This window comes from Cibotium barometz, chromosome 49 (genome assembly GCF_041138505.1).
Source record: "Cibotium barometz isolate CiBa-2024 chromosome 49, ASM4113850v1, whole genome shotgun sequence".
NCBI lineage: Eukaryota > Viridiplantae > Streptophyta > Polypodiopsida > Cyatheales > Cibotiaceae > Cibotium > Cibotium barometz.
The window spans coordinates 2,230,197-2,256,478 of record NC_141094.1 but is presented as its reverse complement, the minus strand read 5'-3'; the positions used below and the strand labels follow the sequence as shown (position 1 = coordinate 2,256,478).

Here is a 26,282-nt window from a genome sequence, read left to right as displayed (position 1 = left end):
GTCCATAACATTTTTGGCACCGCTGCTAGGGAAACACCTTTGTTTCTTCCATACTCTTTGAGTTTCAGCTCCCATTGCATAGTATTCATTATTGCCTTTGCATTATGTAGTACATTGTGTGGAAAATGAAGGGATAAGGTGTGTGTGGTTGAGAAAAAAGTTACAGTTTTAAAGCTATGAATGTTGTGGGGAGAGTAGTTTAGGAAAGGATTCATTGGTTACTCTTGATAATTTTGAAGTTAGCATCACAAAAAACACCAACATCGTGAAGAAGCAAGTTGGGTGTGTTTTCTTCTTTTTTCAAAAAAAATCATAAAAATCAAAAACATAAGGGACCATTGATTGAGCCAGGAACTTGCATTTCATTCCTTAGCATTGGCACAATCCAATTTTTATCATTTGGTTAAGTATTATGCATCCAAAAACCACAAATTACCGACGCGAAAAAATTCCACGTGAAAGTGCAGGAAAGTTGTTCATGACGTGAACCATTTCCCTGTAGTTTCACGCCGAATCGCTCACGAAATCAATGCCAAGATTTTTGTCGAAAATCACAAGATTGCATTCCAAAAATAGAAACCCTTATCCTGACACCTCTAACACTGTGCAACCCGCCAAAACTTGGAGCACGTGAAAGTGCAGTAAACCTTTCACGACGTGAACCATTTTTTAAGTGGTTCACATTGTGAAACACTTACTATTTTACAATGTGACAGAAATCTTGCAGGTTCACGTGAAGGCCAAACCGATAGATTGACAATAGCAAGGCCATGAGGGTCGGCTAAGGAAAGGAGATTTGACTAAAAGAAGGAATTTAACCCTAAGGAGGAAAAATTGTTTAGCACGTGAAGGTGCAGGAAAACCATTATCACGACTTGAATCATTTCCCTGCAGTTTCACGAGCTCAACAATTTTTCCTCCTTAGGGTTAAATTCCTTATTTTAGTCAAATCCCCTTTCCTTAGTCGACCCTCACGGCCTTGGTATTGTCAATCCGTCGACTCTTGCTGTTTCACGACGTGAAACATTCTCTACTAATTCATGACTATGAACTGAGCGATATAATCAAAAATTGAATCAATTTGGGTTGATTTAATAGCTTATCAAATCATACATTCATGCACTTAAGATTTGGAAAACTCATCAGAGACGATCTTACGCCTGACGATAGTGCATCAAATCACCCAAGAACTTCCTACCAAAGAAGTGTGGGATCAAGACATTCCGCAAGCACACACTTGAGTGTTTTGATGAGAAACTGACCCCACCACTGAAACTAGTAGTGAAGAGTCCATGGAAGAGGGGCTGAGATATGCTCGGTTTGGGAAAGAAGATAAGCCACACTCCCCAACCAAGTCCAGTGGGATCATTGATATCGCCATATGATTTTTTGGTCTCCAAACTAGCACAATCTCTCTGCAGGCATGGGTCCATCAACTAGTGCTGGACTCGATCCAAGACAAGAAGTGCCATTCCAAGCGTTGAATTCTAGGCTGTCAAATACTCGCACCCCTCAAATTAGACGAGATGTGGGAAGTGCAGTTAGGACGGGTCAAATATTCTTTCTCACCACCAAGGAAGTGGAATTGGACCTCCAACGAAGTGAGGTACAGTGACAACTCTAAGAATTAAGCTTAAGGAAATAAGAGCTTGATAGTCATAGGGCAAGAGCTGAGAGAAAGGAGACGGGAAGTGTTAACCCACTCCAATCACGAGGGGAAGAACCGGAAATATAGGTAGAAGTGGAAGAAATTCCAAACTTGGAACCAATGAGGAATCCAGAATGGAGGAAGGGTTTACAACTAGAGAAGAAGAGGGTAACATAGCTAACTTGGCTGCAGAAGTAGAGGACTGACTCTACACCAAGAAGGATATTAAGCTAATGATCAATAACCCTACATTCTTACAAGACATGGAGCTCTTAATTACACAAAGAAGCACAGAGGTGAATAATGGGGAATTCCACCAGCAGGTTACCACACAACTGGACCAGTCCATGAACCCGAGATACCTAGAAGAGCCAATAAAGGTAGGGGATGAGGTCTAGGAAGGGGGGAGCAATTCCCCAGAGACCTAGAAATGATCCAGCTATGGACCTTAATGTGGCTACAAGGGCAAACTTGTTAAATATGGCAGCAGAGATGGGTAAGGGGATGGTCAAGGAACTAGGCTCTACTCTAGAACTCCGACATTCCCAGATGAAATCCCATATCATTTCAAAACTTGTCCAAAAGTTCTCTGGGGATGGGGATCCTATCCAACGCGCTCTGCCTATGCTAAGGCCTTGTTGCGTTTTCGCCGTTCGGCTTTTGTAAGCTTGGGTGTATCAGTTTCTTGAAGGGTGATTTTCTCTTGGTGCCTCCCTTCCAATGATATTTTGCTCAACTCCTCGCCCCAGTCCTTTAAGAATTCATCATGTCCCTTTGTAGCCTCCTTGAAACAGGCACCGAAAGCATGGCATGATAAGATAGCACAATATCTTATCACCATTGGCTTTCATGTGTGGCAGATGCTGATCATTCCCTACATTTGGATTAATCTTTTTGGCCCATAGGAACCTTAATTCAAAATTTTCAAAAAATCTGGACCCTTAGGGGATAAGGCCTTTTGAAGAGATTATAGTTTATTTCTAATGCACTTTGAAATTCTTTTTGAAATTCTATTTTGAGAGAGTTTATTTTAATCAAATGAGATATTTTTCCATCCAAAAATATTTAAAAACAGAATCACTTTTCTCTAGGCCAAAACAGGTAGAAACAAGATCTTTTATATTTCTAAAGAGGGATTTGATTACAGGGGAAGATACTGGACTTCTTGAGGGGCTGGGGAGGAATCTTACATGTAATGCATAGAAATGTACTTGGTTGCACCTTAGTAAGTCAAATAGATGTGAAGATGCTCCAGTATTGTTAAGGCATGTAATTGAATGGGTCACATATATGTGTGTATTGTGTTCTTTCCAAGTTGCGGCATATGTAAGTGCATAGAGCTCCTATGCGCTTGATGGAAAAAGAGTGCATAGGGCTCCTATGTGGTTGATGGAAAAAGAGTTGCCTAACAGTTGCCCCAAGGGCATCTAGACAGGTGTGGATAGTACAGCCGCGTGAGGCTTCCTATATCCCTGGGTTCCTTGGATATAGAGGGTTCTTCCCATCTAGGTGTCTCGTATTCTTCCATGGGGAAGGAATGAATAGATCCCCCCAACTCATTTTCCTCAAACATTCTAGACATTGTGTTTGTTTGGGAGTCCTCTTTTGTTTCTTCCAGAATCGGGGTTGGCATGTTCAAGACCCTATTCCAGGGTAGTTCATCTCGTGGATAGATGGTATCCCTTACTCGATTGGCCCTTGGCTTAGTTTCATGTTGTGTACTCTTCGACTAAGGCCTTGGCATCTTCTAGCTTCCTTATTTCTTCGTCAGCATTGGGATATTTACCAACCCCCTTTGGAGTTACTGGTTGTTCTCCTTGCTTTCCCTGGTCTAATCCTCCAAGGTTGATCCCTTGACCCCCTTCTTCCTTTGATTGTGTGGATCCGGTATCAATTGTATCTTCTTTGGATCCGTCTTGTATCCGTCTTGGTGGATTGTAACCCGTGTGTCCCCCTTTCCTAATTTCTTCACTCTTCTCCTGCGCGGCCAGATCTAGAAATAGTCGCATCCGCCTGGTTCCTTCCCTTATCTCCTAATTGAGATTGAGCTCGTGTTAGGATGTTGAGCGGTGTGATCTTCCCAGATTGTACACTAATGGTACGGATGGTGGCCTGATTAGCAATAGAAGCAGAACCACTTGCTTGGTAGGGACAATCTTTGATCAAATTATCAATTCCACATTTAGTGCAGGTGAGCACTGGCATGTCATTGGGCATGGTCACCACTTGTTGTGGTTGGTGTGTATGATTCATATTCTTGTTTGGGCACTCGGCTACTCAATGTGGCCCACTGCAGCCATAGCATTGTAAAGGTCCTCTTCTCAAATTTGAGTTTATTTCCTTGCCCTTCCACTGTATCGTGGTTTGAAACATAGGTACTGGTGTGTTATTCTGTAGGACGACATAGTATTCTGGCGTGACCTCACCCATGTCCTCATAGTATTCTCCGGTAAGTTCTAATTCATGCACCAGTTCAACATCTTCTGATGGCTCTTCAATCACTACTTGATTGATCTTAGCCTGTGGTGGTTGTGGCAGTAGAACTGGTGGTGGCAAGGGCGAAGCGTCTTGTACCTGGAACATCCCCCTAGGTAAGTAGGAAGAGTTGGGTTGTCCAGCAGTGGCAGTGATTTGCATAAGTGGTGCCAATAAAGCCAATGGGGCTCTATTTGCTGGTAGTTGTGCCACATTTTGAAACCTTGAAAATCTACACATTGACATGTCATGATTTCCCTATTTTACATAGTGCGCACAATAAAGTAATGGTCATGCCCTTAACTATGGACATTCGATGGTGGTATGATTTAGTCTGCACATGGAGCACCACACCAGTGGGGGTAAAGGTGACTATGCCCATGCCCTGACGTCTCTCTTCCTTCCCTAACCTTTATTTTTTCTAATATGGCATTGCTGAGCTCATCCACAGTCATATGTCCGAGTTGCTTACTTCGAGTTCCAATTTCTTGGTGACTCGAGACACGCAAAGTCGTGGTTGCTGTAGATGTTTTAACATCTTCAGGTTGTGGAAATTCTAACATATTATCTTCATATTCGATTGCCAATGCAGCATATGCATCAAGAGTAGCTGGCCGGCGGGCCAGTACCAAGTAATCATGCATTTTATGGTCCCTAACCCCTCTCTTGAAACAAGGTAACAATTGATCATCTGTCAACCTTTCCCGAAGTTTGCATCTTGAATTTAAGTGCTTCAGGTGAGAGACATAGTCTCTCATTGACTCATCTTCCTTTTATTTGATGTTATGTAGTTGTGCCACAGGGCTCCATCTGTCACCTACGGGCAAAACTGGGCACAAAAACATTCTTTAACCTTGTGAAGTTAACCTTGTCCTCAGGCTTAAGGGTTCAGAACCACTGGTGAGCTTTTCTCTCTAAGGTCAGTGAGAAGGCATGTATCATGGTCACATCACTGACCGGTCCGCAGGTTTCATATCAAGAACTATATGGTAGATGATCGGAGAGTGGTTTGGCTAACTGTCGGCATCATGCGATGGCCTGGCAAAAGTCAAGGAGGTTGATATTGCGGGACCAAGGGAAGAAGCACGGCCTGTATACATTGCTAAAGATTTGACTTCTGCAACAAAGGAAGAAGAACTCATTGCTCTCCTTGTTTCACCTAGAATTACAAGGAAATGAAAGGGGTACCGCCTGAGGTGGTACAACATACGATTCCAATCATGGAAGGCTTAAGACCAGCTAGGCAAAAACCATACCACATGAATCCAAAGTATGCAACAATTGTAAAGGAGAAAATTGATACGCTCATTACTGTAGATTTATGAGATTGAACATACAAATTGGTTGTCACCTATTGTGATAGTGCCCAAAAAGAATGGAAAACTGAGAGTATGTGTCGATCTTAAAAAAGTAAATGCGGCCACTTGGAAGGGCCATTACCCATTACCTTATACTGAACATGTCTTGGAAAGAGTGGCTGTGGGAGGGAGGCGTACAGCTTCTTGGATGGGTTTTTTGGGTACAATTAGGTGTCCATAGCACTAGAAGACCAACATAAGATAGCCTTTAACACAATGTGGGAGACATTTGCTTACAAGGTTATGCCGTTCGGTCTCACAAATGCCTCGGCAATCTTTCAACAATTGATGTGCACAGCTTTTAAGGACTACTTTGCAAAAGTAGTCCGGAATGTTTATTGATGATCTATGTGCACATTCCTGATGGGAAGATCATTTGACCTGCTTAAGGAAGGTGTTTGAACGTTGCCGATTATATCGAATATCATTAAACCCCTTGAAGTGTCAATTTTGGGTCAAGCATGGTGTGATACTGGGACACATAGTCTCAAAAAATGGTATATCCATTATGATAGCAAGGTCAAACTGATCTCGGAGCTACCATCGCCTACTAACTACAAAGGAGTACAAAGGTTTATGGGTCATGTGGGGTATTATCAACGCTTCATCATATTTTATGCTAAGATAGCCAGACCCTTGTACAAACTTCTCATTGTCTTTGAGTGGACCGAGGAGTGTCAAGAGGCTTATGATCATCTCTGAAGCAAGCCTTGGCAACAAGCGCACCTATTTTGTGACCCACCAATTGGGATCTCATATTTCACGTACACATCGATGCGTCAAATTTTGCTGTTGCATGCTGGTGAGTTCAAATTGGACTATCCAGTTTGCTTTGCTAGTCGTCAGTTGAATGACACATAGGTGAACTACACCACTACAGAGAGAGAAGGATTGGCCATGGTCTACGTAGTCAAGAAATATCGACATTATCTCTTGGCCAACAAATTCATATTATTTGTAGACCATCAAGCCTTATTATATCTAGTGAATAAACCTTGCACTACGGAAAGAATCACCCATTGGCTGCTATTGTAGTTGCAATTTGACTTTACTGTCATGGTAAGGAAGGGAACATAGCATGTGTTGGCCAATCACCTGTCCAGAATTTCGAATGGAGAACCAGCAAATGGTGTCGATGATGACCTTCCTGATGCTTGTTTATTCAAGTTGGATATGGTACTTGAGTGGAGCAAAGAGATCTCAGAGTATCTAGCTTATGGTTTTTCGCAGGACATACCCTTGAACAAGGATAAGATGCGGCGGCTTATCAAGCTTGTGCTTCAACTGGACTCTGGTGGCCTACGTTATTCAGGGACGCCATAGAGCTTGTCAAAGGATGTGAGGAATGCTAACGTTTTGCTGTTCCATAACAAAGAGACAAGATGCCACTAACCCCCATCATCTCGTAAGGCAACCATTTGAGAAATGGGGAATAGATTTTGTGGGGCCGATTAGTCCAGCGGCACATCCATCCCAAGCCCGTTACATAATCGTGGCCACGGACTATTTCACGAAGTGGGCAGAAGCCAGAGATTCAAAGAAAGTTGATGTGCGAACAACTGCAAAATTTGTATATGAGCAAATCATATCAAGGTTTGGCTGCCCATTAAAATTAGTGAGTGATCGCGGCTCACATTTCATCAATGAGGTGATTGATCATTTGCTTGTAGGATTCTTAGTGATCCATCGAAAATCCTCACCTTACTACCCACAAGCCAATGGTCAAGCAAAAAGTACCAACAAGATTTTGTGTACCATCTTGACAAAAACATTGGCAAACAGATTGGGAGCATAAGCTGACAGCAGCTCTTTGGGCCTACTGCACATCATATAAGGTAGCAACAGGATATACTCCTTTTTGTCTAGCTTTTGGTGTTGAAGTGGTTATGCCCATGGAATACCTAGTCCCAAGCTTAAGGATTGCTATACAAGAGCGTCTAACTGAGAATGCATTAGCTGAAAGGCTAATTGACTTGGAAATACTGGATGAGACCCGGTTGATAGCATCACATGGGCTCATGGTCGAAAAGTTACACAAGAAACACTGGTTTAATAGAAACCTGAAGCAAAAAGAACTAAAAATGGGGGACCTTGTCCTCATGTATGTTGTGGGAAACGCCAGGAAAAAGAAACTTAAATACCGAGGCCTGGGACCATTCCGAGTATCGAAAATCACACCTCAAGGGTCTATTCGAATAGAAACGATTGACGACATCCAAATGGAGGGCTATGTCAATGGGAGTAAACTGAAAAATTTTTTGGACCATTAACCCAAGAGATGCTCTTGCAACAACAAGAACACCTCTTAAAACAACAGAAACAACTGGCAAAAGAAAAGATACAACAAGCGCAAGACGAAGCTAAGGCTAGGCAAGTCAAAGCTAAAATGTAGAAAGGCCTGATTCATGTCAACATGGCGTCTGTAACCCTTGTGGATTAAGAGGATCTAAATGTTGAGCCAGCACAACTCAAGCTAGGACTCACAACAGCTAGGGCATTGCAACAAGTATTGCATTAATAAACACAGGGTCTAGCCACAACTTAATCTCATATGATACTTGGATAGCCTTAGAAAGACCATACCGTTCGTAGTGTGCACCTAACAACCACAAAGGCCGAGGGGTATTTAAATGTTAATATTTCCATCAGTAATAATTCCTTGGTCAGAAAGATGTTTGTGATGCTTGCAGGTACAATGGAAGAAGAGATGATCCTAGGACGATCCTGGATCTGTGCCAACAGGTGCAATATCCAATGGGAAGAAAGAACAGCATCGCTGACAATCGGTGAGAAGGTTATGTCCATACCATTATGGAACTCGGCAAATCAAGGGAAGCAAATCACTGCAGAGGCAATACCTCTCGGAAAACAGAATCTACACTCATTGCGTTGAATTTGCCTACACACAATACAAGGGCACACATAAATGGTTGCTCAAGAATCAACTTAAGGATCAACCAGAGAGGAAGGAGACAATGAGTAATGAACGTATTCAAGGACAAACACAATTCAAAAGTCGGCCATTGCCAGCACCTACTAAGTGGCAGAACTCCAAGCACTTACAAAGGCCTCATGACTGTCATCTCAGTAATGGGTCCGAAAGGACCTACTGCGAGCACAAGACTACTATCAAGGCAATACAACAATATGGGTACCCAAACCAGAGCCCATGGCCAAAACCACAACAAGTTCGAATCAATATACAAAGAAATGCGAGGGCTTGCAACATCAACTTCTCAATAGAGCCCACACCACACCTACTCTTGTGTGGAGGATAAAGAAAACTCAGCCAACTGAGTTGAAAATGACCAAGGCAACAACCACACCTACTCCGAATATAGAATGGAACAAGACAGGTGAAGGTAGAGACAAAGGTGTTCCAAATGGAAGGCATACACAACCAGACACAGCAACAAAAATATGTAGTTGGACGGAAGGAACAATAAGAAGCTCCAAAATAGAATTAAAAAGACTACATCAGCAAGTGCCCAAAAGTGCCACAGTGAACCCTTGGTTTTCATGGTAAAATTAAAGGGACAAGGTAAGCAATGCATCATCATATGCATGTGTGAGTGTTTGAGCATGAAAGATAAAAATTCGATCTTATAAACTCCACGAGAAACTGTAGAAAAACAGGAGAGCACAAGAAGATTTGAGGAGATGGATGCTGAAAGAATGATCTAGGAAACAACCATCTCCAACTAATTCAGCAATCCTGACGCTCGCATATGCAGGATTTGGCTCGCCACCTAGCGGCACAAGAAAGGAGTCTACGCCCGAAACCAACAGATGATCTGCGTATCCTCCTTGAGCGTGCCTCGGAGTTGGGACAGCTGCTAGTAATTCCTCGGGCCCCTCCTTACACTCTTACTTTGTTCTTATCTACACTAACACTCTCATTACTTCAGTATGATATCAACTTAGCTGAAGATATAAGCCTAGGTGAATTAACCCTAATTAAACAAAATACTGAAAGGGATGCTGACCCAACAATCATCATGAGCGTTTTGAGGGGGGACCTTGTATTAACTAACCCTCAAGACATCTTCTTCTATCCCTTGCATCATATAGTGCTAAACCTCCGTAATTGGTGCCACGTGCTCCAAAATTCTGACATCCTGGACAACAGTGTCGACAAACTCGATCTGTTTGTTCCAGATGGCATACCAGAGATGCCAGCCAACTACGAGGTGGTTGCAAAGACTTATCAATGGGTAATTAGTCAGAAGTATACATACTCACCAATATTTAAATCTTTGTGAGTCCACATTATATCACCCTGTCAGAATCCTTAAACTCTATACTAATATCCACAAGCATTTAGAGGCTATGCTCACCAATGTCAGATATAATTTTGATGCCACTCACATAAATTACCCGGATATTAATAATGAAGAAATTCTTGAAATTTAGAACTATTTTAAAGCCCATAAGCCTAGCCACCCACCCCCTAGCACTGGTCAAGGTGAAGAAGGTCCCTCTTCAGTTTCCAAATACACCTTGAAATTTAGAACTATTTTAAAGCCCATAAGGTCAAAGAAATTCCTCAAATTTAGAACTATTTTAAAGCCCATAAGCCCACCCACCCCCTAGCACTGGTCAAGGTGAAGAAGGTCCCTCTTCAGTTTCCAAATACACTTACCCTGTCTATTCTAATATCGCCCAGTCAGCTTCTCAATCCTTATCCTAGTGCACCACCTATACATCTTCCCAAGTTGACTGTATTTACTTTTCCTTCTCTCCGCCATAATTAGATTTTCCCACTAACACTCTCGCCCCCGAGGAGGTATTGGCACCTAACCCATCTCCTCCATGGCAACCTCAGGAGGTACGTGATTTGACTCCACATGATAATATTATGCCTTTCACTGAAAGAAATGTCTTGGATTCTTTGACAGTTGTAGAGTACGAGGAGCTTATTCAAGCAAGCAATCCATTTTTAACCCGAAGCTCATGTTCCAAGTCCTAATGCAAATTACTCCATTCGATCCTACCCGACAGATCATGCCAGAAGCATACTCTGCAGTCACACCCACAAGGCAACATTATGTTCCATACCATCTCCGTGCCCCACGTCCCGACTTAGAGGAATTACTCCGTGCCCCACGTCCCGACTTAGAGGAATTACTCCCTTTGTGGGCAGGAGAAGGAACATTGTGGGCAAATGTCGCAAAACACACAAGGCTCGCCAACCCCATTTAGCTGACTTGCTGAAAATTCGACTTGTCACATTCATGATCATCTATTGTTATAGAAGATGGAGAAATTGACATCTTGTGCACACAAGAGGTGGATACACCACCATCCACACAAATGAGGAAGAGCCACAATCGATAGATTTTGGAATCCAACCCACATGGAGGTAGGAGTTTCTAACAGTTCCAAAATACAACAGAGTATACATGAGCGCGCCACCAACACTGCGGGTAGATCCATTGTATATGCCTATCAAGAGAAGGTGGACGCCGCTGGAATTCCAAGAGGCCAAAAATAGGGACTTTCATGTTTGTTATAACTTTCCCATCTTCACACCAGCAACATTTGGCTATATTCAAGAACAAAGACAACAACTACTGACCTGGATTAGAGCATGGCATAGAATACATGATCCTACCATTGTGGCCACTGTTAGGTTTATGAAATTATTGGTGATACTAATAGATCAACCTAAAGAAACCTATGATGGCTTTGAAGCACAGCACCTGTAGTTCGACATGAACCACATGAACCAAGGGCCTTCGTATAGAGGAATGATGCTGTATTACCACCGCTTACGATGTCTTCCAGCCTATATGCATCTTGCATTTGAAGACATGATAGACACTGGATTGTGGAAGTCACACTCAGCATTCCGTCTCACACTCTTTGGAAGCTCCAGTCCAGATGCACATGAGTTCGGTGACCAGGCCTTCCAACCTCGGTAACAGGTTCTGAGGATAGAACCTACATCAGGAAGGGGGGAATGTTAATCCCATTCGGATTAACAACATGGTCCTCAATTGAGGACATTAATAAGTGTCATACAAAGGCACTATAAAGGTTGTACATTATGAGATATTGGCCACCCAAGGCCTAGTTAGTAAGTTTTGGGTGCCCAAGTGTGAATAAGGGCCAATTGTATATAAGGCATTTTCTCATAATGAAAAGGACACAATCCCCTTTATGCTATTGAGAGCTCTCCCTTTGTGACTTGAGAGTGAGGAGTGAGAGCATTCTAGCATTGTGTCTCTTTCATGCTTGTGTGTCTATGCTTGTATGAGAGAGTGAGAGAGAGTGTGATTGGTCTATGTGATGGTGCGAGTGACTCCACGGTGACAGTGTGGAGGTGGAGCTTAGAGTTTGGAGCTTGATAAGCAAGCTTGGAGGCCTCAAGGGACTCAAGATTGAAGCATTGGTAAGTACCCCCACTACGATTGTGTTCTATTGCTCATCCATTAGGTGAATGTGTAGAGTTCCCTCTTGGAGGTGTGGAAGTCCATAACAACCCTAACCATACCTCGGCCCATTTTCGTGGCCATATTTAGGAGATCGGCCCTTATGACTGCGTTTGGGATCCATCATTAGTCTCAGAGGAGCTACTCGCCCTACCTAGACCACGTCCTCTCCTTGGATAGGTTCTTCTATTCAATTCGGGTCTATGCTTGGGTCCGAGTAATTCCTCATTCCCTAGCTCATTGTTAGCAGCCTTAACCCGTCTTTGTTGGATTAGGAGTTCCATGCTCTGCAAGAACGTGGGATCATTGATCATTTCTTGTATATCCTCTCTTGTATAGAGACGATCCTCACCTCCTGTGCACGTGCCCTAGGTAGATGGTCCTCCTCTTCTTGTGTTTTATGGCTTTCGTCAACCCTTGGTTCCTCGTTGATAGGTTATAGAGTTAGTATCACTCCTTCTGTTGTTCCCATCCCCATGCTATCAGTGGCTTTTCTATATGTTTTTGGTTCTTTGCCACGTGGTCGAAATGGATTCAAATCCTCCATTTCTCTCTGTCCTGCCCTTGTTCTTCGCGTATCAAGCTCTTGTTTTCTTAAGCTCAATAGCCGCAATTGTCGCTCTACCTCCATGTTTCCATTTCCTCCGATGTGGGGAAGAAGACTTGACCTGACTTGGTGGCGCTTTCCTTATCCTCTCTAACCATGGGGGTCATCCCACTAATCCTCACTGTGCTAGCATTCTTGGGGCCAGAAGGTTGGGTTGGTAAATCGGATCTTAGATCGTGTCCCACGCTTGTTGACAAGCCCATGTTTGCAGATTGCGTTTCATCCTTCGTCGGAGACCAAAAAATCCCTTGGCCATATCAAAGATTCCACTAGATCTTGCAGGAGAAGAGGATTTTTCTTCCTCTCCAAGGCGAATCTTAGCCCATATTCCACGGATTCCTCACTACTTGTTTCTATGGTGGTCAGATCCATCCAACTTGAAACACTCAATTGAGTGCTTGCTGAGCGGCTTGAGCCAACACTTTTTTAGTAGGAAGAACTTGAGTGATTTGATGCACTGTCGTCGGGGGTAAGGTCGTTAGTTTCTCTAACCTCAATTGCATGAGAATGTGTTTTAACAGGCAAAATCATTACTCCAACCGTTTCACCAGGTTTTCTATCGAATTGTCTTCTCTGGTCGTGAAATAACAGATCTCCATGAAACAACAGACAATGGTTCATGTCGTGAAGTAGCAGGCATCAATACACACCATGAAGCAGAATGTTGTTCACATCGTGAACTGTTTTTCACACTGCGACAAACTGGTGTTTCACATTTCAAATTTTTAGCTTAGAATTACTTTAATCTGAGTCAGATAGACTCCAATGTGCAATTAGAGCACTCTCTTATCTCTAGTTTGACAACCCTTAAGTCATGAACTAGTAGTTCATGAAAGGTTATTTCGTGAACTGCTAACACGTGAAGCATTAGTATGTGAAGGGTAAAATCGTGATGTGTTAACATGTGAAGTAGCAGGTTAAACTTCACGCCGTGAAGTAGCAGACTGCAGTTCACGTTGTGAAGTAGACTATGCTTCACATCGTGAAGTGCTTCGCTGCTACTTCATGAGATAAGATTTTTTTGTTTCATTGTGTTAGGATAAGGCGCCCTAATTGTAGTAAGGTAATCATAAGATTCAATCAATGCCAGGAACCTTTCTAGATCAATTGGATAGGGAAATCACCTTCTAACCATCATTCTATTGACACGGCTGTAAACACGTGAAAGTGTAAGAAACCATTACATAACACTTATTAATGTTCTCAATTGGAGGAGCATCTTTGTTAATCCAAAATGGGATTAACACTCTCCTATGCTATTGCTTTCTTGATTGCTTGAGATCTTGTGTGCTTGCTTGCATGTATGTGAGAGTGTGTGTGTGTGTGTGTGGTTGAGTGAGAGAGGAGGGTCGAGCTTCCATTGGAGTGTGGAGGTGGCGTTGGAGTGTGGTTGCACGGCAACATCGTCTCCTATGAGAATCTGAACGAAGAAGTGATGATGACGGCCTTGAAAACTTATGGCATATGCACACAATGTCGGCACACCAAATTCATAATGCTGCACTATAGAAAACCTAAAATCGAATAAAGACAGTTCAAATTGACACTCCCCTGTAGCATGCGTGAGACTGACAACACCCTACGATAGAAACTTTATTGCTGCTAAATTGATTTGGTTAACTTCTTTTTAAACGTGTATAAAACCGGCGTTTCTCGCCAAAATTTGAAAAAGAAACTTCTTTTTAAATGTTTAAAAAATTCAAATATTCAAGAGCAGCGTTGGGTCCTAGTGGCACGTTTGACCTAATGGAAAGATCGGACGGCGGAGAGGGAAGCTGATCGGACGGCCACAAGAAGAGGGCAAGGTAGATGCATTCATACGTTGGAGGGCGGATCTAATTTCTTCAAGTCTTTTGGATAGAGGTGACACTGTGAGCTGCTGCAGAGAGCGGGTGATCCCTTCGTGTTGGGTGGTCCATATATCTGCCAAGGTATGTCTCGTCTCTCTCGTCCCTCTCTGCTTACTGTTTTCTTTCTACCGTGTGCCTTTTATTAAAAAGGCCTTGTATTGCTTTGTATGCCCCCCCATCTGCTGATCGTGCACCCATCGGTTGCTCCGGATCTGCTACCCGTTCTTGCTTTCACAATCTGTATTTGAACTTTATTCATGTGACGAGCCAGAGCTACCTTTGCTTTGGGTCATGTGGGCTTTAATTTTATGCCTTCTTGCCCTATAGTAGTATAGGAATGGAAGATAGCCACGGGATGCATAGATGAGCTTACCATTATGCTACCCTAGAAGACTTGTGATGTGTGGATTGGGCTGCTCAAAGCATAGATAACAGGAAGCCCTTTGTCCTTTTATATGGAAAATCATGTGATTGACAAGAATACTCATGTGATTATGCAGATGAACCGGGAGAAATTAATGAAAATGGCCAGTGCCGTGCGCACCGGCGGGAAAGGCACCGTGAGAAGGTGCACATTTTGCAAAACTATGGCTGGCAATTAAGTTGTTGGTGTCAGATGTACTTTGGTCAGGAATGCCCTCTTTGAAACAGAAGGGCTGCATTGTGTTGGCATTTTATATTTTGTAATGGCTTGGGTAGTTTGCAGCTTGACTCCTGTAGGTTTGCTCCTTAATTTATTTTTGTGATGATTTGGAACTTTAGAAAAAAGAAGGCTGTCCACAAGACAACCACCACGGATGACAAGAGACTACAGAATACGCTGAAGAGACTGGGTGTCAATACTATTCCTGGAATAGAAGAAGTTAACATTTTCAAGGATGACACAGTCATTCACTTTACCAACCCCAAGGGTAGGCAATTCTTTGTGGTTTGCATTGGAACAAGATGGCTGAGGTTTCTACTGTTCTTCTTTTGTTGCAACATGTATACATTTGCAAAGTCTGAAGCTATTTAGCTGTAGGAGTGACTCATTTGCCGTAGTGTTCTGTTGTTAACAGTACAAGCTTCGATCGCAGCCAACACGTGGGTTGTTAGTGGGTCTCCACAGACCAAAAGTAAGAAGCTGTGCTTACCATCTGGATTTTCTGATTGTCTGGACGATGAATTAAAGCTGGCTAAAACCATTGTATTTGTTGCCAGGGCTTCAAGACCTTCTCCCTGGAATCATAAATCAGCTTGGTAAATGCTCAGTCTGTTTTGTCAGTTTTGTGGATTAATTCTTGGTGTCACCATTGCCATGATTGTATTTGAGACTTTCTTGCACCTGTTTGCAAGTTCATGTGTATGTATGAGAGCTGACATGTTCTTCTATTTGGCTCAATGTAGGACCCGACAATCTGGCTAATCTGAAGAAGATTGCCGAGCAGTACCAACGGCGTGAGGCAATCCCAGAGGGTGAGGAGGAGGATGATGTGCCAGAGCTTGTGGAGGGGGAAACATTTGAAGAGGTGGCTAAAGATGGCGATGCATAGTAGAGCACAAATGTCTTCCGGTTCACAGTGCCTACGTTTTTTAATTTTAATGTTATCATTTGAGATTTTTTGTCATGTGAACCGAGAATATGGCAGAGATTAGTTGTAAAAGTAATTATGGCTTGATTTGTTGAGGGTCATAATCATACATGGCTAGCAGTTCCCGCTCCTGTTGTTGCAGTCATACTTCCGTAAGACCAACAGGCCTTGGTTTTGTTGCATGCTGCTGCAGGTCTGTGCTATCTCTTCCTTGATTTTCTCTGAGTCTAGTTGCATGTTCTGTGGCTTCAAGTCCATTAATTGAGTGTCCTAAGGTTAAATAACATGATCATGAGTAGCATCACAGTCCAGCATGGGAGATGGAGACCATTTTTGAGGAGGTGATTGAGTTCGTTGGCAAATTCTTGTGGGTAAAGGAAGTCAGTTATAGGTGGCCCTACCCAAAGCTTGGTGTAGATGGAAGCCTGCAAAACTTGGTGTAGATGCCTGATGCTGAATGTGCAAGGGTGCTAGTGGTTATGAAGAGAGCTTGGGGTGCGCGTGTCCAGATCAGCTGTCAAGGAGGAAGCTTGCCAAACACGGTGTATACAGCAGATGCTGCATGTGCCTGGGTGGATTTGGGGTGTGGGTGTCCGAACCCAAAGGCTGCTGTTGAGGAAGCCTGCCAAGTCTGGAAGGCTGTTGTTGTGAGCGGGTACCCTGAAAGAAGGCCTGAGTTTTTATTATTATAAATTATGCGAGGGAGGGTACTGGAATTACAGGCCGTCACTTGCCACTATGGAAGTGGGCAGATTTGAACCCCGTCCCTTTCGGGAAGCAAGGGTGCTACCGCTGGGATAAATCCCAGGCGGCACAAGAAGTTCTGAGTTGGGCCTGCTTGCTTCTAGACAAGTGAAACTCATGGTGCGAATGTGGTATATCGTGACTGTTGTTTTACAGAAGACAGCTACAAACTTTGTTGGGCCTTTCTCTTTCGTTAGTGTCTCTGTTTGCCCCTGCACATATTTTGACCTTAGATTGTTTTGGCCTCTGTTTGGTCTTTTACCTTCGTCTAGTTTCTAGCAGATGTTGCTGGTTTGGTTAACCTACGATTGACACCTCTGGGTGTTTGTTTTGTAAGCCCTCCAGTTGGTGATGGAATGCCCTGGTGAATCTAAGTATGAATGTATAGGACTTCGACATGGCCAAAGGTAGTTCTTGCATGAGGACTCAAGCAGCCTGCGAATAGAAGGATAAATAGTGGCGGATAGTGTCGTGTCTCTGCAACGGTACAGAAGCAATAATGAGTTTTTTTGCATCCAATACTCTGCTTCTAAGCCCTAAAGATCTTTTTATATCGAGGAATTTACACTTTTTTTTTGTGGTGAAGTGTTCGAAAAGGCCATTGTTAACACAGAAGTGAAGGGATTCTAAGGCCTTGGAGGATCTTCCTTCTTGCAGTGCAATCAATTGATTGTGTATGAATGCAAACTGCCTTGCTGACAACGCCAACAAGGTGCATGAGATTTAAGTTGGTATCAAAACTTCCTAGAATGGGTCATAGCAAGAGATCGGAAGCCTTCATTAGGGTTGATGTGAGTGAGCTTGAGCAAGCATTTGGCTCTTCCTACTCCAAAAAATTTCCAAATAGAGTTGTATTTCGCATCTCTTCATCCAGAGAGAGAGAGAGTGACGTGAGTAGCACTCTGTTCAGATAGAGCAGAAGTTGGGCGCACACTACACATTAATCAAAGGCACAACCTAGCTCTCAGCGGTATTACAGCACGCACAGCAACAGAAGCTTAGCGCAGCGAACAAGAGAACAACAGTGGTTAGCAAATCAGCAGCCGAAAGCTAACGGCTTGCTTTGTGCAAAAGAGCTAGATAAAATGTGTACGTCATCAGTTAGAGCTCCTTTAAGAGCCAACAAAGCAAGAGCTTTAGTGCTTTGCATAAGCCATTGCTCCGTTGGTCTCATCGCAACATACCTTTGGGCTGTCTCCCTAATAGCTTGTTAGCAAAACAGTAAGTGAAAGTGAGATCAGTCTAAGGAGCTGCATGGTGTAGGGTGGAGCAGTGTCAATACCCTTCAGCAGGCATTATCTAGAGTTGTTGTTGGTGGTTCTCAGGGCAGTCAGCAGAGTATTTGCCTTAAAGCAGCTCCAGTGGGTGCACACAACTCACGATGGTGACGTTCTCTGCAAGAGGGCTTTGCAACTGTGCTTTGGCCAAAAGCACTGAAAGGTAAAGGATAGCATAGCCGTCTCCTTCATTAGGTGCTAGACCAACAATAGACAGCATTATTTTCTCTAGAGGATGATCATCCAGAAAACACCATAGAAGTTCCCTGCGCTCTAACAAGAAGCAACATTATCTTGGAGCTTATCCTTAGGATTTCAAAAGTTGTGTAAAGGAAGCCTTGAAATAAGGGGCTGTTCACATGTATGTCATGGGTTTAGTATCACTAGTGGGCTGACCCGTGCTTCGCACATACATAATTTACAGCTTGGTATTTTTCAAAATTTTAGAGTAATAGGACCCTGCCTCTCAGGAACTTCCAAATTGCCTCCCTATTGCTTTCCAAACCTTGAAACTCTGGCTGTGTGGCAGGCTCATGAAACTCTTCCTCCGTGATACCAGGTGTGATATTCACGCTTGGTTGAGGAGCTGACCCGTAAGAGCCGGCACGTGGCAGCTCCTCAACTAAGGAGAAGATAGTGAGCATAATAGTTGGAGGTTTGTTGTAAGCATTCAATCAAGCACTTTGACATTGACTTGGGCATCGTTAGGATGATTATCAGCATGCGAATTTACATGGACTTGTGCTTCCTTGATTGGTTTACTTTCAACAAGTTTCGCATTGCTGTCAAATTTTCTATCAGAATTTTACCTTTGGAAAAAATTAAATAATCTTTGCATGTGGCCTTCATTGATTATGCAAATTGCTTTTGGGTTTAGATATGTGGAGAGTCCAATTGGACTCTCTGATTTGCCCTGTGAGAATAGCTCTAATCCATGGAAAGCTTGATCATTGTGTGGAAGGCATTTGGATCAATACAAGCATTGTACACTATTGAAGCATGGAGGTTTGAGCTGCAGACTTTGACAAAGTCAATGAGCATGTTAAGTGTTTTAAGTGAAGTTCTAGAATCTTGACATGCATAGGTCATTGTCTAGAATGGTAGGATGAGAGTATCTAGAGTTAGAGAGGGTTGTATTCCTAGTTTATACAGGAGGCATAAATTCAAGTATAGGAGCTGTGCAATATTTCTTAGGTCCATTGTGTATGGATCAAAGACCAAGGTTATAAGTTAAAGGGGAGATTCCACATGACATCATGGATGTGTTGGATGCATTGAATGCCATCAAAGGTGGCTCTCGGTGATAACCAAGATTTCATTCCTTGGATACTACTAAGAGGTGTATGACTTGATGTTAGCATCCGGGAAGTGGATATTTTCCACAATACTTATAAATCAAGTCTTTGGGCTCACTTGAACGAGCTCTTTTCAAGCAATGTAATCAATGCCTTTTACTTTGACTAAGGCTTGTGTTCTTTCACTAGCCATTCTTAATTTCATTATCGATTTCCTCCATGCCCTAGACTTTGAATGGAGAAATTTTTGATTGGTGGGTGGTTGGCGATGTCTTGTTGCAGAGTTGTAATGCTTGAAGATGTGCCTCAAAAGAATATGTTGGCTTACCTTTCTGTCCATGATAGTTTTTTTGTGAATGCATGACATTTTCTTAAACCTTATCAATGTATTTTTTGACTCACCTATTTTGGGTTTTTTTTTTTTGGGGTTGGGTCATGTTAAGGATAAAACTCCTTGCATTTGCTACATCACCTTAAGAAGCCCTCCTAAACGCTATAGCACCGATTAAGCCACCACAACTTTAGATAATCATAGCTAGATGTGCCCACAACAAGATTTCAAAGTTTTTGTCTAGGATGGAATTCAAGAACATAGATGAGTTTTTTTTTTGGGTCTTCAACCAAAACATGGAGTTTCAAAGTATCATCCTTCAAACACCTTACTCGATTCATTTAAAATTATTTGCCAAGAACTATAGAAGGTACAATGAAAGGTATTTGTGCTTTGGGTCTTGGCAACATAGGCATTAATGTTTGTCATGGAGTGCAACCTCCATTCTTCTACTTAATGAGGTTATTGAACTCTCTTTTGTAGGCGTTGGAAAGCCTTGTAAATTGGTGTACTTGAGAATGTAAGAGAACCCTAACCTCATGCAATCAACAAAGTGTAAGAGACCAGCAAGAAATTGATAGGGCCATTGTTCTAGTAGAGTTACCAACCGAACAAGGGGATGAATTGGTTGGAAAGGAGCACTCATGTCTAGATACATACATTGAAAATTTTCATTGATGGGGTTGAATTTATCTACTTACATGATATGAAAAGTCAATTTTAGGGAAGATGAGGCTCTTTTTAGTTTGATTTTTTTGCTTGGAGAGGAACTATTCATAAATCTCTCCACTCCTTTCATGATAACTTTGAAAGAGGTAGTGGAGTTGACACATGATGTTTGGAAGTAAGCCTACAAGCAAGTGGTAGATCCTTGATCAAGCAAACCCTCCCATCGATTTATTTCAAAAAATACATATTTTTCAACCAATCAAAATAAGGATAACTATTGCATCTTTTTGGCTTTTGTTTTTGAAATCTCTAATATATGGTGGTTTTATAACTGAATTATATGGAAAAACATGGCCATTGATATTACTCCAGACACAGATCTACTTCTTAATACTGAATATTCTTTGCATCAAATCCATCAGTGCCTCGCGCAATTCGATCGCTCGCTCCCATCCTCGGAATATCGCGTTGATCCTTTTCTTGGGCAAGATCCAGTCCTAGACAAGCTGACCTTGTAATAACAGCTAGTTGGCCATGAAGATGGTTGTTTGACGGGTATTCATACCCATGAGCGCCCATAAGTAAACATGCTGTACATATTCTAGACGTAATTTTTTGGTGGGAAAAGTGTTCTTCAGTAGTGTGAAAAAAGGCTTTCTAGTGAATTTGTACACAACTTCGTGTACTTGAGAAAGAGAATCCCAACCTCACGCAATCAACAAAGCGTAAGAGATGGAGCCCAACAAGAAATTGATAGGGCCATTATTTTAGAGAGTTGCCAATCAAACAAGGGGATGACTGGGTTGGAAAGGACTCCTTGTGTCCATATCTATACACTTGGTGAAAACTTTCATAAATGGAACTGAATTTGTCTACCTTCATGTGATGGAAGGCAAGAGTGATGACCCCTCAAGAACAATGCACGAAAAAAACATATTTTTCAACCAATCAAAATAAGGGCAACTCTTAAATCTACAATTTTGCTTTCAAAATATGTTGGTTTTATAGTTAAAAAAATATGAAAAATCATTCCTTAAAATAAGGGTTTCTTAAAATCTCAGTCAGTTTTTCTTAATTTTGGTTGGTACAAATACACTAGAATGTTGTTTTTTTCGAGCACTACTCAAGAACACTTTTCCCACCAAGTTTCGTTGAAGGAAAACATGAATTTGCATTCCTTTCCATGGTGGTGCATTTGAGGAGAGGCTCTAACTCTTGGTCTCTTTGCATAGGTTGCGAGGGATTAGGGATATAGCTCTTGCTCTTTGCTTGGTTCAGGCCATGGTCTCCTATGATAATGAAGAAAAAAAAGGTTAAGCAAGGTTCTCTTATAAAGAAGAATAAGGCCTTTTTACATTTAGACACTTATTAAAAGCATTTAAAAAAACCTAAAAAGAAACTCATAAAAGATCTTATTGTAAAGCTAGATAACTTCCATTAGACATGGGCTTATCATTGCTTTAAAACTAGATATCTTTCATAGTTTGCAGTTGCAAAAATTAACTTTTAAAACATAGAGTATATAATTGGATTGTCATTTTATCCATTTTTATCCTTGGCACCCCATTCTTGTATGCCAAGATGCATGCCTTTTATGACATATTTTGCTCTTCCACTTAGCATTGCTTCTTGGCATATATTCTTTGTGTGAAGCTTTGGTAAGTATTAAAGATTGTGTCAGAAGGTTGGGATTTTATCTTGATGGGTTATTAACTCATTCCAGAGATCCATCTTGTTTTTGTTTGCTTTCGTGTCATGTTGCTTAGAAATATTTTAGCTTTTACTCCACTCATGGTGGAAATGTGCATCGTACTTGAGTCTAAGTTGGATAAGTTAGGGCTATTGAGAAGTTATAGTTTATACATAGTGATATTTGTGGTTCCATAAGGATACCATTGATGGGGGGGTATCTCTTCTTTGTGAATTTTATTAATGACTACTCTATGCACATGGATGTATCTGTTGAAAGCAAAGTCAGGTTTTTACATGCTTTAGACACTTTGTTTCTATGGTTGAAAATATAAAGTAGACACCCTTCATATAGATTGAGGGGAGAGTATATCAAAGGAGTTTCATGTATATATGGTTGAAAGAGGCATAAAACATCAATGCATAGTACCTTATGCACCTCAGCAAAATGGTGTGGCTAAGAGGAAGAACATCTCTTATGGAGATGGCATGTTGCATGGTTAAAGGTCAAGATTTACCTCATGTTTTTTGGTTAGAGATAGTTATGTGTACCACTTATGTGCTAAACAGATTCTCGATCACTAAGGCCTTGCAGACAATTATAAAACTTGAAATGGGAGGAATCTCTGTGTTTTTTTAATTGTCTTGCTTATGCTCTTGTGCTTGAGAAACAATGTAATAAGTTAGATAGTAAGATGTATTTTGTAGGATACGACTCAGAAAGCAAAGAATATAGACTCTACCACCCAACCATAAAGCGGATTTTAGTGTAAGTAATATATAAAGTGGTCAGCACAATGAACAAGGATTTGTAACTGAAGATGAGGTGCAAGAAATTGTAGAGAATGATATACATGACTTAATGTGGGCTATGCGTCGAACACCTCTAAACAACAAGGTCACCTACCAAGGATACTTAGGTGGCTAGGATAGTAAGTGTAAGAAAAGCATTTAAAACTACGGGTAAGGTGTTTTAGCTCCATCTTTCTATGGTATGAGAGAGTGGTTAGGGGATCGGAGGTATCAATTCATGTGTTCTTACAACAATAGTGTGGATCACACATGGAGAGTATGTAATACTATTTGTCACAATCACCTGCAAGAGACCCAGTTGTATGGCTAGTTGGACGAGATACAAACCTTAAGGTAATGTGGATGAGATTTGAATGTTAGAGACCAAAGGATTTGTGTTGCAAAAGGGATTACACCAAGAAGCAAATGATATAGTCCATCGGTCAACAAAGTATAGAAGTGGCATATCGGATATGGCAAGTAAGAGAATAGATTCAATAATTTTGAATATAGTTACTGTCTTCGAGCATTTTGTCATTAAGGCCAGACAGATGGAAGTGTTTGTAATTGTTAAGACTGAGAAATCACTACTACATAGTGAAAAATACAGGGTGACTATGCGAAAGAATCCATCATGCACATGTCCGGATTTTCAAATTAGGGTTGGGGTTGGTAGATACGCATGCAAGCACCTATATTTCATATATTTACGTATTTTTGGGTTAGATGCGAACCATAATATGTTTATACATCAATCCATCCTAAGAAAGGAGGACATAATCATAATGTTTAGCAGTAGAGCGAACAATCTGAAAAGAAGATCTAAGTTGATAATAACAATATTAATGAGAAGATTATTTTTTGAGAATATATGTTTTCTCATAGATTTACATAAGAAAGACTTGCATAGCATTAAACTCACATAAAATAATACAATATCCTTGATTTTGCTAATATATAATGTCCTTGATATCATGGTTCTAGCAAATCTCTATGCAGATATATATACTTTTCGTTTTTTTATCTTTATTAGGACGATCGATATGGTTGTATTATAATGCTTCAAATAGAAATGATATTTTTTTTTTGTTAATGTCAATGATTGGAATAGTTTTTCTTAAATATAGCATTTATCCATGCAATTACTTTTCTAACTTTAGGAATTATTTATGCAAATCACTTTTTGCATGGATAATTCAATTACTTTTCTAACTTTAGGAATTATCCATGCAAACCACTTTTTGCTTTTAGCATGCTCTATCTATATATATGACTCCTTGGCTCTTACTCTAACCCTTACTCCTATCTCTCATTGTCTCTCTCTCTCTCATTATCATTCTCTTCCTCCTTATTTATCCTTCTTACCTTTTCTTTCTCTCTCACTCATCATTCTCAAAGGGGAGAGAGAGAGAGAGAGAGAGAGAGAGAGAGAGAGAGAGAGAGAGAGAGAGAGAGAGAGAGAGAGAGAGAGAGAGAGAGAGAGGGTGGGAAAGGGAGAAAGAGTGAGAGAGAGGAAAGGAGAGATAATGCATAGGAAGGGTGGGAGAGGGAGAGGGCAAGAAAGGAGAGAGGGAAGAGGAAAGAGGGTGGGAGAGGGAGAGGGAGAGGGAGAGAGATATAGAGAGGTATTTAGAGGGAGAGGGAGAGGGAGAGAGGTATAGAGAGGGAAGAAGGTGGGAGAGAGAGAGAGAGAGAGAGAGAGAGAGAGAGAGAGAGAGAGAAAAGGGAGGAGCAAAGTGGGCTGGGCTGAGAGGTGGTGGTGGAGGTAGTTGGAGGATCATGGTCTGGTTGCCAGTATATGTAATGAAGAGAAATCCGTTTCCTCTGAGGAAGCATAGAAAAATGATAAGGATGTAGGCCATGCAGGATATGACTCAATCCTAATTTTGTAGAACCTTTATAAGCATTCATTTGCTCCACATATGACTACTGGGGGGATTGTAGAAAGATAGAAGTGTATCAAAGATATCTTGTAAGCATACATTTTGTTGTTTTTTTTGGCATAAATCATGGGTTGAATTGAGTTCTCAATAAAGATAACATCTTTACTCTTACAACTGATATATAACAGTTATAACAGTTGTAAAGAAGTTAACATATTTTAGAAGTTATACAAGACCATAGTGTACCTTGGATCATATACATGTGCAACCATTGTTGTCCATTCTTACACACGCATGACATGATTAAAATAAACCCAAGAATTTTTTAAACCATCGTCTCCTGTTTGACGTATACGGTTCATTGAGTCTAAACCTAATGCGGCCCTAGTTGACATTTTAAATACGTACCGACTCATCCAAAGCTTGGCTAGGAAAACGACTACCATGGAAGAACTCAAAAGTGAATTATCTCTTCAAATCTAGAATACTAGACTCTGCACATGCCCTGTATTGTTGATTCTAGAAGCACGTACCATCCTTTTAAATCTACAAGAGAATGGGAAAACTTAACAACTTATTTAAAATCATGTTAAGAAGTGCAATCATGTAATTAAAATGTATATGGAGTTAAACTTATCTTTGACATTGAATCAGGGGATGCATGTATTCCAATAATTATGACAACTCCATGTTGCTAATATTTGATCCATCCTCTTGTCCAAGTATTCTTATCTTTTGTAATGCTTTCCTTGATGTGACTCTTTTTGCACCTCATGCAAATGTTTCCCTTGATGTATCCTTAGCTTACTCATATGTAGGTCATCAAGCATACTATAGTGTCACACCTCATGCAAATGTTTCCCTTGATGTATCATCAGTCTACTCATATGTATCATACTATAGTGTCACACCTCATGCAAATGTTTCCCTTGATGTATCATCAGTGTACTCATATGTAGGTCATCAGGCATACAATAGTACACTATATCGTCACACATGCTTTTGCTTATAGGTTTGGTTCTATAGTAGAAACAAGCTAGAGAGCCATATCCATCCAATGTTAAGCCAAGCGAGGGAAGCTTTTGTGTGAGATTTCCTATTATTTAAAAAAATATCAATGTTTATTGAAATTGAACTAAGGTATAAAGCTTACCAATCCATGATGTTCTATTTAGTGCGTCGTTCATAGTTCTGCTTCCATAAGGTATACGTGCACTCAAACAAACCTTCACAAAAACTCTTTTAGACTACTTCGGGAAATATTACGTGACTCTCCACACAGGTTTCACTCAACAATTTCCATTGTGTGCTTTCTCCATTCCTTGCATTGGTGAGGATGAAGGATCATGTACCTTAGGTAACTCAAAAGCCACATTGCTATTAGAAATTTGTGGAATCTCTTTCATTTTTTCAATAAGTGTGCATGCTAATATCATTTTGCAAAGAACATTTGCATGAGATTCCTTAGATAGTAAGTATTTAACCACACTCTTAGAGTTAGAACAACCTCATGAGTTAAGGGATATATATATCGGTCACACATACTCAGAAGGAGTGTAAAGCTTAATATAATAATATAAGCTTTTAGAGGTTATACGTTTTAAAGCTTATAAGCTTTTATGAACTTTTCTAATAATAAGCTTTTTGAGCTTATAAAGC

At 41.2% G+C, this 26,282-nt stretch overlaps 1 protein-coding gene across 2 annotated transcripts; it reads left to right on the top strand.

Annotated features, from left to right (window-relative positions):
* The first annotated feature begins 14,297 nt into the window (after window positions 1–14,297).
* LOC147610196 (nascent polypeptide-associated complex subunit beta-like) lies at window positions 14,298–16,072 on the top strand. Of its 2 annotated transcripts, XM_086786022.1 has the most exons (6): window positions 14,298–14,453; window positions 14,873–14,940; window positions 15,135–15,283; window positions 15,431–15,487; window positions 15,573–15,611; window positions 15,759–16,072. In XM_086786022.1, the coding sequence occupies exons 2-6, from the start codon at window positions 14,873–14,875 to the stop codon at window positions 15,902–15,904; spliced, it is 459 nt and encodes a 152-aa protein (XP_086642148.1). In that variant the 5' UTR covers window positions 14,298–14,453; the 3' UTR covers window positions 15,905–16,072. The 2 variants fall into 2 exon arrangements, with proteins under 2 accessions (XP_086642148.1, XP_086642147.1); XM_086786021.1 differs by lacking the exon at window positions 14,298–14,453 and having other exon boundaries at window positions 14,867–14,940.
* Window positions 16,073–26,282: the final 10,210 nt, after the last annotated feature.

Bases quoted from the DNA above. Each gene is read 5' to 3' on its own strand.
- LOC147610196 (XM_086786021.1), top strand. From the start codon at position 14,867: ATGCAGATGAACCGGGAGAAATTAATGAAAATGGCCAGTGCCGTGCGC. The intron at 14,941-15,134 runs GTGCACATTTTG...TTGGAACTTTAG, and splicing joins GGGAAAGGCACCGTGAGAAG to AAAAAAGAAGGCTGTCCACA. The intron at 15,612-15,758 runs GTAAATGCTCAG...GGCTCAATGTAG, and splicing joins TGGAATCATAAATCAGCTTG to GACCCGACAATCTGGCTAAT.